The sequence below is a fragment of the Schistocerca piceifrons genome, chromosome X (assembly GCF_021461385.2).
Source record: "Schistocerca piceifrons isolate TAMUIC-IGC-003096 chromosome X, iqSchPice1.1, whole genome shotgun sequence".
Taxonomy (NCBI): domain Eukaryota; kingdom Metazoa; phylum Arthropoda; class Insecta; order Orthoptera; family Acrididae; genus Schistocerca; species Schistocerca piceifrons.
In genome coordinates, this window is record NC_060149.1 from 395564924 (window position 1) to 395581072 (window position 16149).

Here is a 16149-nt window from a genome sequence, read left to right on the forward strand (position 1 = left end):
GCCGCGGTGGTAGGCGACGTGCAACGGACAATGAAAGGAAAGTTAGAGTAGGTGTCAGTTACGAGGAGCCAATAAGTACCTAAAAAGGGTCCCGCAAAGTCAGCATGAATGCGCTCCCAGGGCTTCTCAGGCGAAGGCCACGGTGACAAAGATGACTTTGGGGCAGCGGCCTGTGACGCATAAGGGCCGCAGGCAGCGACCATGTGTGCTATTTCAGAGTCGATGCCAGGCCAGTACACATGACGGCGCGTCAGAGATTTTGTGCGAGACACACCCCAGTGCCCTTGGTGAAGGAGGCACAAGACCGAAGCACGCAAAGACGCAGGTACCACAACACGCGGCGAAGCGTTGTCAGTGAAAAGGAGGATAGCACCATCCCTAGCCGTGAGGCGGTAACGCAAAGCGTAGTAGTTCCGCAACGGATCAGAAGTCTTAGCGGACGGGCGATCTGGCCAACCCTTCTGAATACAGCGTAAAACCTGGGAGAGGTTAGGGTCAGAACCCGTAGCAGCTGCCAGCCTGTCCCCAGTGATGGGGAACCCGTCCACAACCCGCTGCTCGGCAACATCCAGGTGGAAACACAAAAGTTCGTCCCTATCGAATGCCAGATCAGGACCCATGGGAAGGCGAGACAGAGCATCAGCATTTGCATGTTGAGCCGTTGGCCGGAAATGAATCTCATAATTGAAACGAAACAAGTAAACAGCCCAATGCTGGAGGCGGTGTGCAGCCTTGTCAGGAAGTGACGATGGATGAAACAAGGAAACCAGTGGTTTGTGATCTGTAACAAGATGAAATTTTGAGCCATAGAGAAAAACACCAAACTTATGAAGAGCATAAATAATGGCCAAAGCTTCTTTTTCAATTTGAGAATACTTTTGCTGGGCATCCGTGAGCGTTTTGGAGGCATAAGCAATGGGTTGTTCCGAACCGTCAGAAAAACAGTGCGCAAGGACTGCACCGACCCCGTATTGAGAGGCGTCTGTGGCAAGAACAAGATGGTGTCCAGGTCGATAAGTAGCCAGGCACGGGGCCTGTTTCAGCATTGTCTTCAATTTCTGGAAAGCCGCATCGCATGACGCGGACCAGTGAAAAGGCACGTTTTTGTGCAACAGGCGATGCAACGGCTGAGCCACCGAAGCCGCAGACGGTAAAAACTTGTGATAGTATGCTATTTTCCCCCAGAAGGCCTGCAGTTCCTTAACAGATGTAGGGCGAGGAAAGGCATCGATCGCAGTGACAGTTTGCTGAAGCGGACGAATACCATCCTGAGAGAGTTGAAACCCCAAGTACGTGATAGATGCCTGAAAAAATTGTGATTTCTGAAGATTACACTTATGACCGGTAGTCTGTAAGACATGAAAAAGTGTGTGGAGATTTTGAAGATGTTCTTCAGTGGTGGAGCCAGTGACAATGTAATTGACAATGTAATTGATACACCCAGGGACAGGGAGCAATAATTGTTCCAAGAATCGCTGAAAGAGAGCAGGGGCGCTAGCAACCCCGAATGGCAAGCGTTGGTATTGATAGAGGCCAAAAGGCGTGTTAAGGACCAGAAACTGCCGGGAAGCAGCGTCGAGAGGAAGTTGATGATAAGCTTCTGACAGGTCAATTTTAGAAAAATACTGGCCTCCAGCAAGTTTAGTGAACAGTTCTTCAGGACGGGGCATAGGGTAAGTGTCGATGAGGCATTGAGCATTTACAGTGGCTTTGAAATCGCCACAGAGACGAATATCACCATTTGGCTTAGCAACAACAACGATAGGAGAGGACCACTCACTGGAAGTGACAGGAAGCAAGACCCCTGAAGTAGTGAGACAATCCAGCTCCCGTTTTACACGATCACGAAGGGCCACAGGAGTGGGCCGAGCCCGAAAAAACTTAGGCCGAGCAGTGGTTTTGAGCGTGATATGAGCTTCAAAGTCGTTTGCACGTCCTAACCCAGGAGAAAAAAGGGACGAAAATGTCATCGACAAGGAATCCAGTTGAGCATAAGGGATAGCATCAGAGACAATATTGACAGAGTCATCTATGGAGAACCCAAAAACGCGAAAGGCATCGAAACCAAAAAGATTCTCTGCGTTACTCTGGTCGACAACAAATATGGGGACAGTGTGAACGACGGATTTGTAAGATACCTCAGCATTAAACTGTCCCAAGAGAGAAATCTTCTGTTTATTGTACATCCGTAATTGCCGAGTGACAGGTGATAGGAGAGGAGAACCCAATTGAAGATACGTCTGAGAATTAATTATAGTGGCAGCAGAACCGGTAGCCACCTGCATGTGAAAATCTCGACCAAGGATTTGGACAGTGAGGAATAACTTCCCTGAAAGGGAAGAAGTGCAATTGACAGACAACACGGAATCAGAATCAGCATCATGTTCATGAACATCATGTATGCGGTCGGATTTGCAAACTGAAGACACATGACCTTTCTTTTACAATTGTGACACACAGCCCAACGTTGGGTACAATCCTCGCGTGAATGTTTCGTAAAACACCGCGGACATGAATGAAGTTGCCGGGGGTTTTGCTGCAGTTTCTTAGCGGGTTGTTTACGGTTAGGCCGAGGCTGCGCGTGGGATCGTACTGCGGCCACGTCGGCCGGCAGGGACACGCCGCACACTTCGTCAACAGTGCACAGAGGTTGTATTTCCCCGACATCACCCCACGCCTCTATTTGCGCCCCAGCGGCGCGAGAAATTTCAAAAGACTGCGCAATGGAGAGAACATCTAGAATCAGATTTGCCAACTGAAGGGCACGTTGCCGAACTTCTTTATCGGGCGCCGACCGGATAATGGCATCCCGTACCATGGAATCGGCATAGGATTCTTTGTGAACGTCAGTAACAAATTGACACTTTCGACTGAGGCCGTGATGTTCAGCAGCCCAAGCGCGATAGGATTGATGTGGCTGTTTTTGACAACGATAAAAGGCAACACGAGAGGCTACCACATGTGTTTGCTTTTGAAAATAGACAGACAGAAGTGAGCACATTTCAGCAAAGGACAAAGACGCAGGATCCTTCAAAGGAGCCAATTGCGACTACAACCGATACATTTTAGGTGAAATCCAGGAAAGGAACAGAGACTTACATGGTTGTTGGTCCGTGACATGAAATGCCAAGAAGTGCTGTCGAAGACGTTTTTCGTAATCAGACCAGTCTTCCGCCGTCTCGTCATAAGGAGGAAAAGGAGGTATAGCCAACGACGAGAAACGCCCTGCATTTGACGCCGGGACGAAATCGCGAATCGCCACTGTTAGAAGCATTTGCTGTTCAAGGAGATTTTGCAATAGTTGCTCGACAGTAGCCATGGAACCCTGTGGGTCAACGGTGAAAAGGAAAAATCCACTACCTCGTCGCCAATTGTTATAATGTCAAATTTAACACATATATTTCAGAACGACACAACACACATAAGTCACAGAGTAAGTTGATAAGCAAGACATGTGTACACATTAGCATTCGAATGAGCACTGAGTCCCAGTCTAGCGGCCGCCGCTCGGCTGGCCGCTTAGGTGGCACAGCTGCCGCATGGCTGGCAGACAGCGCCGCACGTAGAGGACGCGCGTAATTGCGCTGCGGCGCTTTGAATGATCGGCGAGTCACAGAGAGAGAGAGAGAGAGAGAGAGAGAGAGAGAGAGTGAGAGTGAGTGTGAGTGTGAGTGTGAGTGTGAGTGTGAGTGTGTGTGTGTGTGTGTGTGTGTGTGAGAGAGAATGCATATTTGCAATTATGCAGTACTGTTGAGCTAATACAAGAAAAAGAAATAAGGATTATGAAACTAACGCCTCAAGAATGAAAATTAATGCCAGTTCTATTAAAGATTGTAGTACTGACTATTGTAATAGGTCATTAAATCTCCTTACACCTCTATCTCACAAGTTAATGTTTCCTTACAGCTTATTGGAGTTTGGATTCTAAATGAGTGGACCAAATTGGGTGCACCAAATCCTCTTCAGATAACTGAATTAGGTCCTGGAAGAGGGACGTTAATTGCTGATATTATGAAGGTCTGTATTTTGAGCTTTTACTCGTGTTTGTCCATTTTGTGGTCTATACTGTGTAACAAATTTTTAAATATTTAAGTTTTTCAGCTAACATGGGATTCTGCGAAGGCCATTAAAATTTGAAAATTGTTTAATGTTTGTGATGCTTCAGGCTTTCTTGACTTAGTAATGATCTGAATTATCCCCAGATTGAAAATCAGATATTTTCAGAATAACTGCCCAGTATTTTGTGAAGTAACTGTTTAGTGTCACCACCAGATATGATGGAAAACAAATTACAAATTGTCAGCATGCGGCTTATTTGTCTTCATGGTTGTGCAACAGAGCAAGACAATAAACCCACCTCCCCCCCCCCTTGCACGCTTTTCCTGTTCTGCCATTTTCTTTCTCCTGTACTCCCCCTATCTCCAGACGAGCGTGATGTCTCCAAGGATAACATAATGAAAGGTACCCATAGTAGCCGAAGAAAGACGTCTGCACTGTTATTCAGGTGATGGTAGCCCACAATGAGTTATGCTGTTTTTAATGTTTTTGTGGTAAGGTATTTGAGTCTTTGATAGTGCAACAGATGGTCCTCCAACTGTTGCCATTCCTTGTTTGCTACTGGGTATTGTTTTAATCTTATGGGCCCTGTTTCCCCAGTCTTACAGAGTTAAAAATTTGATGCACAAGAGAAGAGTATTGACTCTTTAATAACTAGTGGTGCTTTAGGACCACAGCCAAAATGAATTTTTTGATGGACATTATCTTTCTGTTGTTGACTGTAATGTTTTATTTCTCAATACACAATTGCAATTTTGGCATGTAGACCAGTGTGAAGCCCTTCTGCAACAAACAACAATTGTTAAATGTGTCATAACGTGTAACATAGGATACAGTACATGGTCAAACCAAAATGTAACTACTTACAAAGTAGTGCATTAGCACAAATAAAAGCTATCTGGCCATTATACAAACTTCAAGATGTCCAAGGCAGTTTCTTGTGTCAGCATTCCATTCTAGAAACATCCCCCAGGCTGTGGCTAAGCCATGTCTCCGCAATATCCTTTCTTCCAGGGGTGCTATTTCTGCAAGGTTCGCAGGAGAGCTTCTGTGAAGTTTGGAATGTAGGAGATGAGCTACTGGTGGAATTAAAGCTGTGAGGACGGGGCGTGAGTTGTGCTTGGGTAGCTCAGTTGGCAGAGCACTTGCCTGCGAAAGGCAAAGGTCCCGAGTTTGAGTCTCGGTGTGGCACACAGTTTTAATTTGCCAGGAAGTTTCATATCGGCGCACACTGCACTGTAGAGTGAAAATTTCATTCTAGAAACATCTCCCAGGCTGTGGCTAAGCCATGCTTCCGCAATATCCTTTCTTCCAGGGGTGCTAATTCTGCAAGGTTCGCAGGAGAGCTTCTGTGAAGTTTGGAAGGTAGGAGACGAGGTACTGGTGGAATTAAAGCTGTGAGGACGGGGCGTGCCTCTTGCTTGGGTAGCTCAGTTGGTAGAGCACTTGCCCGCGAAAGGCAAAGGTCCCGAGTTCGAGTCTCGGTCCGGCACACAGCTTTATTCTGCCAGGAAGTTTAAGTTTCAGAATTTTCTGTTCCTGTGTTGTAGAAGGGGGTAAAACGAACCAATACAAAAATCAGGCGTGTGGAGAAATTGAAAGACGTGAGATGCAATAATGAAAGTAATTTCAATGTAGGTAGTAAATTTGATTCTGCTGTGGAAGGTGATTCAGCTGAGGGTGCATGTGCTGGAGGCCACATTAAATAGGTGCTTGAAGGAGGTGGCGTGTCAGCAGGAAAGTTGGTCAGTGACCTTCGAGGTGAACAGTTAATGGAAATGGAGATGGGTCAATTAGTGATGGGTTGCTGCATGGGGTCAGATCTCACAAATAGTATGTATAATGTAAATGGAGATTTTGTAGCTACTCCCTTTGATGCCTCTCTGTCAGAGTGGAAGCATTCACCTCCTTTGATGGTAAAGTAGATTCTAGATCATTATTTAAGGAAGGGCCTAAATTCAGTCTGGCTGGTTGAAGATCATGTGTAGTTTAGTGGTCGGTGGGAGCAAGACAAGTTTTGAGTAGGGAAGGAGTTGGGGCCAAAGATGTATTCTATACATTGTTCCATGATGACAAAGCAGTAGATAAATTGACTTGTCTAGTGCCTGACACGCAACTACAGCTCCATGCTTATGAAGTGAGATGAGTTTTTACAAACTGAGGTGAGCTTTTACAAAATAATGGGAGCTTTTATGAAGCGAGCTGAGCTTTGATGGAATTGCAGTGATATTTACACAGCATGCAACAGAAATGCAGCTTAGTCTTTTACAACCTACCACTACACTGTGACATCGTTAGAAGTGTATATAACCACAATGAAATTAAATTCAGCTGTAAAAGGGAGATATTTTACTTACTGTGTTACATACTAATTCTCTGCTGCTTTCCTTTGTGTAAATGTCAATGCCTGTTGCCTGTCTTGTAACAGAGAAACAGTAATGCCTCTTGCCTCAGTTGTACATGGTTTCTCAAAGTGCTGATGTGTGCTATTTTTCTCCTGTTCTTTGCAGAAAACACCCATCTCTTTTATACTTTGTTACCTTCTTGATGCAGCATTGCAGAGAACAATGCATTGATGATCTGTGTTGGTCTTAACAGCTGCTAGTTTAGTTTTCATGCTAGATATTTGGCATTTTAAAACTATCAGTTGTCTTGGAGAAGATATTTTGTCAATCAGATCAGTAAAATTTTGCTTAATTTTCTCCTTCTGTTGATTTAAATCTAAAAGCTTAATGTTTTCTTGGCTGAGTTCGGCCAATATGCTTTCTTTCTCACATACTGATTCCCCTTCTCTGTCAACATGTAACGTATCTTTCTTGATGTCATCATTAACAGCACAAACGTTATTGGTGTTCATTGAACTGGATGGCTGGCTTAGTTTGCTTATACATGTTTCATGTGATACTGGAATCTATGCATGAGCATGTGTATTATGGGTGCAAGCTTGACATAAAATACAAATCAGTTTGCAGCGGCAGTCTTGCAAATTTTTTTGATCAAAATAAGTGACATTTACCTCAAAAGTTGATAGTGCAAGCCTGCCATTTTCTTCTCCAACTAGGTATTTACGAACCACCTTTGCATGTAAGTTGTGCTTTTTGCAAATGTCCTGGAGCTTGCCTTTTTCTGAGGTACAACTCAGAGTTAGTTGTAACAGGATTTTAAATCAGTTGCTCCAATGCTAAATAAAATACATGCTCAAAAGTTAGAACTACTTCTTTTAGCATCAAACTCCTCACTAGATCGTAAGGTTCAGACTGTCTTTCCTTTGATTTGATTTTAGTACTGTATTTTTTTCTCCATACTCTGTCAGTTTGCCATGAACAATACAGTCTTCTCACTGGTTCTTCCATTTATGAAAGCCAAGCATTATTAAATGTTTCAGCTAAATCTGACAGAAAACACCTGAGTACTTATTATTCCTACTACAGTCTTTATTTCATTAAAAAGTAATGGTAGCACCTCTTAGTAAGACCAAGACCTGTTTGAAATAAAGGAGGCACAAGCAAAACCTTGTGTCATGTTGTACAGTACAATAAGTGTAATTGACTTAAAACCATAACCATAACTATTCATTTAATGAGTTCCATCAATGCTGTACTACTTCAGAATTTCACTTTGAGCATATTATGAGGACGAAGTCTTCTCTTCTCAGGAGCAGGTGATGTTGGCTGCTTGTAAAATGACACACAAATGTTATCACTAACATTGATTTTGATCATCCATGTTTCAACACTGGTGCTGTCATCTTAATGTCTCCAGACACTGGAACATAATTTATTATGCTGCTCAATGTTGGCACCAGATTGCTGTAGCCTGGACTCACACGCATAAAGTGACTCTTGTTATGTTGAATATCACATGGAATGGAATCTTATTTGTGATATCAGCACTATTTGTTTCTATCTGCTTCTGTCAAACTTAAATGATTGAAGATATTTTGATGTCCCACATGAGTAACCAAGTATTTTATTTTGCAGCTACTATCTCCAGCTTAGGTTATTTTATTCCTGAAAGGACAGATACCTCATATGTTGTTAGTACCTTGGGTCTTCATGTGTTGTATGCCTTTACATTTAGGTACATATTTTCCTGAATGACGATATGCAAAGAAATTCCATGTGACATTCTCCAAAGTACAATAAGACCCATGCTTTCTGTCGTAAAGTGAAAATGTGTTTCAGTTTCCCACTGCCAGTCACTGAAATCCTGGGTAGATGCAAATTCAGTCATGTTTCATTGACAAGTGATCATAATAGCATTTCTTCGAAAGGCCTGAATTTGGTCCACAAGAAACAAAATAATAGTGGGGATGCAATTTAGAATTAAAGACCCATGCAGGTGCTGCATTTGGTGACACATTAAATGATTCTCTGTTTGATTTAGATTGTAATAATTTCATAATGCACCTTAATATAGGCATTCTATCAGTTGGAATGGTGAACAAGTTTTATGAGCTAGAAGTATTTGTGGAGAACACAAATTCTGTAAAAGTTATATGCTGAAATGAACACTGGCCTAAAAATCAAAATATAAACTTGATAAATTCACTTTCAGATTACAATTTAGCATTGAGTTTTTGTAGAAAAAACAGCTTTGGAGCATTGTGCATTCTAGTAGAGGACTCACCAAACTATGATACAGAGTTTGTCAGGTATGTAAACAAATACAAAAAATATTTGGCAGAGTAGATAAACAGGAAAAACGTATGACAAATGCTAAATACGTATCAAATGCCACAAATAAATCAAAAGCTGTACAGCAGATTGTCAAAGCTGAAACAAAAAGTTATAGTTGCTTGAACAAGGAACTATTGTTTGAAAGCTGCTGCATTGAACTTTTGTAATATGGTGTATTATTATCATATATCACATCCTGACTATCCAGTTACATGTGCATTTCTTGACAAATCTGTAACCTTGCTGAGTAGGTTGCAGGTGGAAAAGTTATGTAAAAAGATCATAATTTCTGCCGACTTCAACATAGATGTAAGTGCTGATGACAGGTTTGCCATTTGTTTGAAGAACTTGCTATCTACAAGTGGCCTAACATTAAACTTTAGTGAGTACACTAGAGCAACAGCATCTTCTGCGACATGTATAGATAATATAGTGAGCAGTATCAACTATTGTGCTACAGAAAAGTTCATCTTAGAATTAGGCATATCTGACCATACAGCCCTATTTATATCACAGCCAAATTCAGATAAAGCTGTAACAGTGAAATGAGTCAGAAACTTCAGTGAACAAAATGTGAATACATTTGTTGTGAGACAAAATGAACTTTCTGGTCATTCAGCAACCAGTACTCAGTAAATATGAACTGAAATGCTTTTGTATCAGAATTCATAAGTGTTTTTTGATGAATGTTTCCCCTTTATAACAGCACATGAAAAAAATGAAAGAAAAAATAACCTTGTGAATAACTGAAGGCATCAGCACATGTAGTAGTAGAAAGAGGAAACTGCACATGAAAGCAAAGAAAAACTATGATGCAGAGTTTGTCAGGTATGTAAACAAATACAAAAAATATTTGGCAGAGTAGATAAACAGGAAAAACATATGGCAAACGGTAAATACATATCAAATGCCACAAATAAATCAAAAGCTGTACAGCAGATTGTCAAAGCTGAAACAAAAAGTTTTAGTCCTAAATTAAAAATAGATTGGGAAATGATTTCAAACTACAGACATACATGTGAAGTATTCAACAGATGTCTTATAACTTCAAACAAAATTGATGTTCTTCCTCCTCCACACATAAATCCCAATATAATGCAACACAGATCATTAGAATTCAGATCTACTCATGTATCCAGCTATGGAGTGGTTAACATTATAAAATCCCGAAAAAATCTTAAATATGTGGGCTGGGGTGAAATTCCAACAAAAGTAATAAAGGCAAGATGCGATAATATTGCACCCCAAATCTGTCACATAATAAATCAGTCGCTTGATGGGGGTTGCTTTCCTGACTGGCTGAAATATGTGGAAGTACAGTCTACCCACAAAAAGGACAGACAGGAGAGAGGAAATTTTCACACAGAATCAATACTTACCAATTTTTTCCAAAATATTTGAGCGAATACTGTATAACCAATTAGAAAAATATAACAGAAACATAACATTATTCTTATTAATCAATATGGATTTAGAAAGGAGCAAAGTTCTGTCCATGCTATTAATGAACTTATCATTAAAAAAAGTAAATGCCTCGATAACAAGGAGTGCATAGGCGGTATTTTCTGTGACCTCACTAAAGCATTTGACGTGGTAAACCATTAGCAGCTGCTCCTCAAATTACCTTCTTATAGCTTCCGTGAAAAGCCTTTAAGTTAGTTCTCATCCTATCTCAAAAATGGAAAACAGAGGGTAGTTATACAATGTAAGGGTGAGAAAGCATGCTCTGGTGGCAAGGAAATACAAGCAGGCATACCCCAGGAGACCATACTACCCCTGTTTCTGTGTTATATAAATTACATTTTGGATAAGGTAAATTCAGATTCAATTTTGTATGCAGACGACTCAGAAGCAGTAGTCTGCTGTAAAAACACTGAAGGGTTAACACTTAAAATGAAACAAACTCTTCAAGAACTATAAAATTGCATAAATAATAATGCTATGGAGCTAAACCTAACAAAAACACAAATTGTACACTTGAGGATCAAACAATCTGTTGGATATATAACACAGTTAAGTTATGAAGGCATAACACTGATCACTGCAGAATCTTTCCAATCTCTTGGAGTGACTATAAACAAAAATTTGTCATTTACTGATCAAATGGATTGCTTACTGAAGTGGTTAAATAGTTTTGTTTTGTTGATGTATGGGGGTTCTAAATAAAGTAACTGATTTAGCTGCTAAGAAAATTGTGTACCATGCATATTTTATATCAGTTGTAAGATATGGCATAATTTTTGGGGTGTTGAAAAAGGAAACCTGCTCAGAGTGGTGAAGCTACAGAAAAAAATTTATCAGAGCTATGACTGGAACAAACAGTAAACAGTCATACAAACCTTTATTTGCAAGCCTTGACTTTTGAGAATTCCTTCTATGTTTATATATGAAACACTTCTCTTTGAGCTAAAAACCCACACCTTTTTGAAGGAAATTTGCTTTCACATGCGTATGAAACAAGGAATAACCAAGATTACGTATTACCTTATTATATGAATTGTTATCAGGAGAAAGAAAACTGGCGTTCTACGGGTCGGAGTGTGGAATGTCAGATCCCTTAATCAGGCAGGTAGGTTAGAAAATTTAAAAAGGGAAATGGATAGGTTAAAGTTAGATATAGTGGGAATTAGTGAAGTTCGGTGGCAGGATGAACAAGTTTTCTGGTCAGGTGAATACAGGGTTATAAATACAAAATCAAATAGGGGTAATGCAGGAGTAGGTTTAATAATGAATAAAAAAGTAGGAATGCAGGTAAGCTACTACAAACAGCATAGTGAACGCATTATTGTGGCCAAGATAGATACGAAGCCCATGCCTATCACAGTAGTACAAGTTTATATGCCAACTAGCTCCACAGATGACGAAGAGATTGATGAAATGAATGATGAGATAAAAGAAATTATTCAGATAGTGAAGGGAGACGAAACTTTAATAGTCGTGGGTGACTGGAATTCGATAGTAGGAAAAGGAAGAGAAGGAAACGTAGTAGATGAATATGGAATGGGGTTAAGGAATGAAAGAGGAAGCCACCTGGTAGAATTTTGCACAGAGCATAACTTAATCATAGCTAACACTTGGTTCAAGAACCATAAAAGAAGGCTGTATACATGGAAGAAGCCTGGAGATACTGGAAGGTGTCAGATAGATTATATAATGGTAAGACAGAGATATAGGAACCAAGTTTTAAATTGTAAGACATTTCCAGGGGCAAATGTGGACTCTGACCACAATCTATTGGTTATGAACTGTAGATTGAAACTGAAGAAACTGCAAAAAGGTGGGAATTTAAGGAGATGGGATCTGGATAAATTGAAAGAACCAGAGGTTGTAGAGAGTTTGAGGGACAGCATTAGGGAACAATTGACAAGAATGGGGGAAAGAAATTCAGTAGAAGAAGAATGGGTAGCTTTGAGAGATGAAATAGGGAAAGCAGCAGAGGATCAAGTAGCTAAAAAGACAAGGGCTAATAGAAATCCTTGGGTAACAGAAGAGATATTGAATTTAATTGATGAAAGGAGAAAATACAAAAATGCAGTAAATAAAGCAGGCAAAAAGGAATACAAACGTCTCAAAAATGAGATCGACAGGAAGTGCAAAATGACTAAGCAGGCATGGCTAGAGGACAAATGTAAGGATGTAGAAGCATGTATCACTAGGGGTAATATAGATACTGCCTACAGGAAAATTAAAGAGACCTTTGGATAAAAAAGAACCACTTGCATGAATATCAAGAGCTCAGATGGAAACCCAGTTCTAAGCAAAGAAGGGAAAGCAGAAAGGTGGAAGGAGTATATAGAGGTTCTATACAAGGGTGATGTTCTTGAGGACAATATTATGGAAATGGAAGAGGATGTAGAAGAAGATGAAATGGGAGATATGATACTGTGTAAAGAGTTTGACAGAGCACTGAAAGACCTAAGTCAAAACAAGGCCCCGGGAGTAGACAACATTTCATTAGAACTGCTGATAGCCTAGAGAGAGATTGTCCTGACAAAACTCTACCATCTGGTGAGCAAGATGTATGAGACAGGCGAAATACCCTCAGACTTCAAGAAGAATATAATAATTCCAATCCCATAGAAAGCAGGTGCTGACAGATGTGAAAATTACCAAACTATCAGTTTAATAAGCCATGGCTGCAAAATACTAACACGAATTCTTTACAGACAAATGGAAAAACTGGTAGAAGCCGACCTCGGGGAAGATCAGTTTGGATTCCGTAGAAATATTGGAACACGTGACGCAATACTGACCCTACGACTTATCTTAGAGAATGGATTAAGGAAAGGCAAGCCTATGTTTCTAGCATTTGTAGACTTAGAAAAAGCTTTTGACAATGTTGACTGGAATACTCTCTTTCATATTCTGAAGGTGGCAGGGGTAAAATACAGGGAACGAAAGGCCATTTACAATTTGTACAGAAAGTAGATGGCAGTTATAAGAGTTTAGGGGCATGAAAGAGAAGCAGTAGTCGGGAAGATAGTGAGACAGAGTTGTAGCCATCCCCAATGTTATTCAATCTGTATATTGATCAAGCAGTAAAGGAAACAAAAGAAAAATTCGGAGTAGGAATTAAAATCCATGGAGAAGAAATAAAAACTTTGAGGTTCGCCGATGACATTGTAATTCTGTCAGAGACAGCAAAGGACTTGGAAGAGCAGTTGAACTGAATGGATAGTGTCTTGAAGGGAGGATATAAGATGAACATCAACAAAAGCAAAACGAGGATATTGGATGTAGTCGAATTAAATCGGGTGATGCTGCGGGAATTAGATTATGAAATGAGATGCTTAAAGTAGTAAATGAGTTTTGCTGTTTGGGGAGCAAAATAACTCATCATGGTCGAAGTAGAGAGGATATAAAATGTAGACTGGCAATGGTGAGGAAAGCGTTTCTGAAGAAGATAAATTTGTTAACATCAAGTATAGATTTAAGTGTCAGGAAGTCATTTCTGAAAGTATTTGTATGGAGTGTAGCCATGTATGGAAGTGAAACATGGACGATTAATAGTTTAGACAAGAAGAGAATAGAAGCTTTCGAAATGTGGTGCTACAGAAGAATGCTGAAGATTAGATGGGTAGATCACATAACTAATGAGAAGGTATTGAACAGAATTGGGGAGAAGAGAAATTTGTGGCACAACTTGACTAGAAGAAGGGATCGGTTGGTAGGACATATTCTGAGGTATCAAGGGATCACCAATTTAGTATTGGAGGGCAGCGTGGAGGGTAAAAATCATAGAGGGAGACCAAGAGATGAATACACTAAACAGATTCAGAAGGATGTAGGTTGCAGAAGGTACTGGGAGATGAAGAAGCTTGCATAGGATAGAGTAGCATGTAGAGCTGTATCAAACCAGTCTCTGGACTGAAGACCACAACAACAACAACAACAACAATGAATTTGAGGTATCTGTTCTTTCAGATATGTAAATTGAAGGTGGAGAGGCCAAGAAAGGAAAGGAATCCGTGTAATGCCCCAGTGCAGCTGACAGCAGTGATGCCCTCCCTTTCCTTTCTTCCCCTCTCCACCATCAATGTACATATAATGTATAACAGCTGCAGATTCTGCATGGTGTCTGTTCTTTCGGACATGTCTGAAATAACAGACACCACACATTCATATAATTCGATAGACCTAGCTGGGCAATGGATCCACCATCTTCAGTGAAGATGCACAAATACATTCAACCTCCTGTGGGAATCTCAGAGAGTGAACATGGAGGAAATTGGCAGGGACTGCTGGAAGGTGGCGCTCGATGGGAGTGTGGATTGGCCATGGGGTTTGCCAAGACAGTACATGTAGAAGCGATAAAGCTGTGTCCCAGATGGTGCAGTGGTTGACATACTTGATTAGTAAGAAGGAGATCCCAGGTTCAAACACCAGGCCGGTACACATTTTCACTCATCGCTGCTTGTTCCACATAATGTCCCAGTGCGGCAGCAGTGATCCCCTCCCATTCCTCTCCTTGCCACAGACTAACATTATTTGAAAAGCTTGAAGCTTAGCAATAAAATATGGTTAAAGTTCAAGGACTGCTAGCTTGAACACACTGGAAATAACACTGAAAAATATTAAAAAGAAGATGTTACTACAGTGTGGATGATTTTAATAAACAAGGAAGGCAGGCAGGAAATAGTAAATTTGGTTTGTTTTTCTGTTTTTTCTACATTATATCCTATGGGTATGCATATGTTCCCATTTAATGAAGGTGTATGTTCTTTTTATACGTATGTATGTAAACCATGATTATTAAGTATCTAGTTGTATACACATATTCCCTTTTTATGGAGGTATGTGTTCTGGTTATGTATGCCCATATTTATAAACAAGAGAAAGGAGCATGAAAAATTTAAAAAGAAAAAAATTTAAACCATTGTGGATAATTTTAAGAAACAGGGAGAAATGTAACATGTATTTATCTCCTTATGTTGCAATGTGCTTCTGGATGTATACATATATGTTCTTCTGATGTATAGCTATTTAAGTATTAAATTATTCATTGAGGAGTCACCAATGTTTAAATTAAATGATTTTATATAGCATCTCATTTGACACTAAAGATTCTATTCTATTGTATTCTATCACACAACAGACATTTTTCATAGAACTATTCTCCAATGCGTGTGCATTTCTTTCATGGAATATTAAACTGTACTCCATGTTGAACTGTTTGCTGTATAAAGTACACAAATATTTATAAAACTTTTGTTCCTTTAACAGTGGATCAATATCATTTAACTTTCCTGGATGTGCCTGTGATACGTGATTCCTCAGATTTTGTTGTAATCATAGCTTCTTCCACACACTCTGAAAATGTGCTTTTTTTTCTTCATTCCTTATATTTCTGATGGTGTTGTTCATACATACATACATTAATACTTGTTCCATAGATCATGAATATGACATTTTGTAATGATGTGGAGTGTGTCACTAACACATAAGTTTTCTTTACACAAAAAATAATATTTTTTTTTTACAGTTACTACTTCATATCTCAAAATTCATCTATTGAGTAAAAGAAGTTGTCATTCAGAAATTCTTTTAATTTGCTTTTAAACGTTGGTTGGCTTTCTCTCAGACTTTTAATGCTATTTGGCAGATGACCAAAGATTTTTGTGGCTGCATAATTCACCCCGTTCTGTGCCAAAGTGAGATTTAATCCAGAATAGTGAAGGTCATCCTTTCTTCTAATGTTGTAGCTATGCAGTTCACTGTTATTTTTGAATTAGGATAGGTTATTAATAACAAATTTCATAAGTGAATATATGTATTGCAAAGGTACTGTGAATTTCACGAGTTCCTTAAATAAATGTCTGCAAGGTGGTCTTGGGTGGGCTTCAGATATTATTCTGATTACATGCTTTTTGCAATAAATACTTTCTGTCTTAAGGATGAACTGCCCGAAAATGAT

General features: G+C 39.9%; 1 protein-coding gene across 2 annotated transcripts in view; it reads left to right on the top strand.

Moving 5' to 3' along the window:
• Window positions 1-16149, top strand: part of LOC124721871 (protein arginine methyltransferase NDUFAF7, mitochondrial) — a 67432-nt gene that overhangs the window by 14330 nt on the left and 36953 nt on the right. For both annotated transcript variants that reach the window (XM_047247009.1, XM_047247010.1), the window contains one exon: window positions 3907-4017. In XM_047247009.1, coding sequence (XP_047102965.1) covers window positions 3907-4017 — 111 coding nt within the window. The remainder of the gene's footprint in view (window positions 1-3906; window positions 4018-16149) is intronic.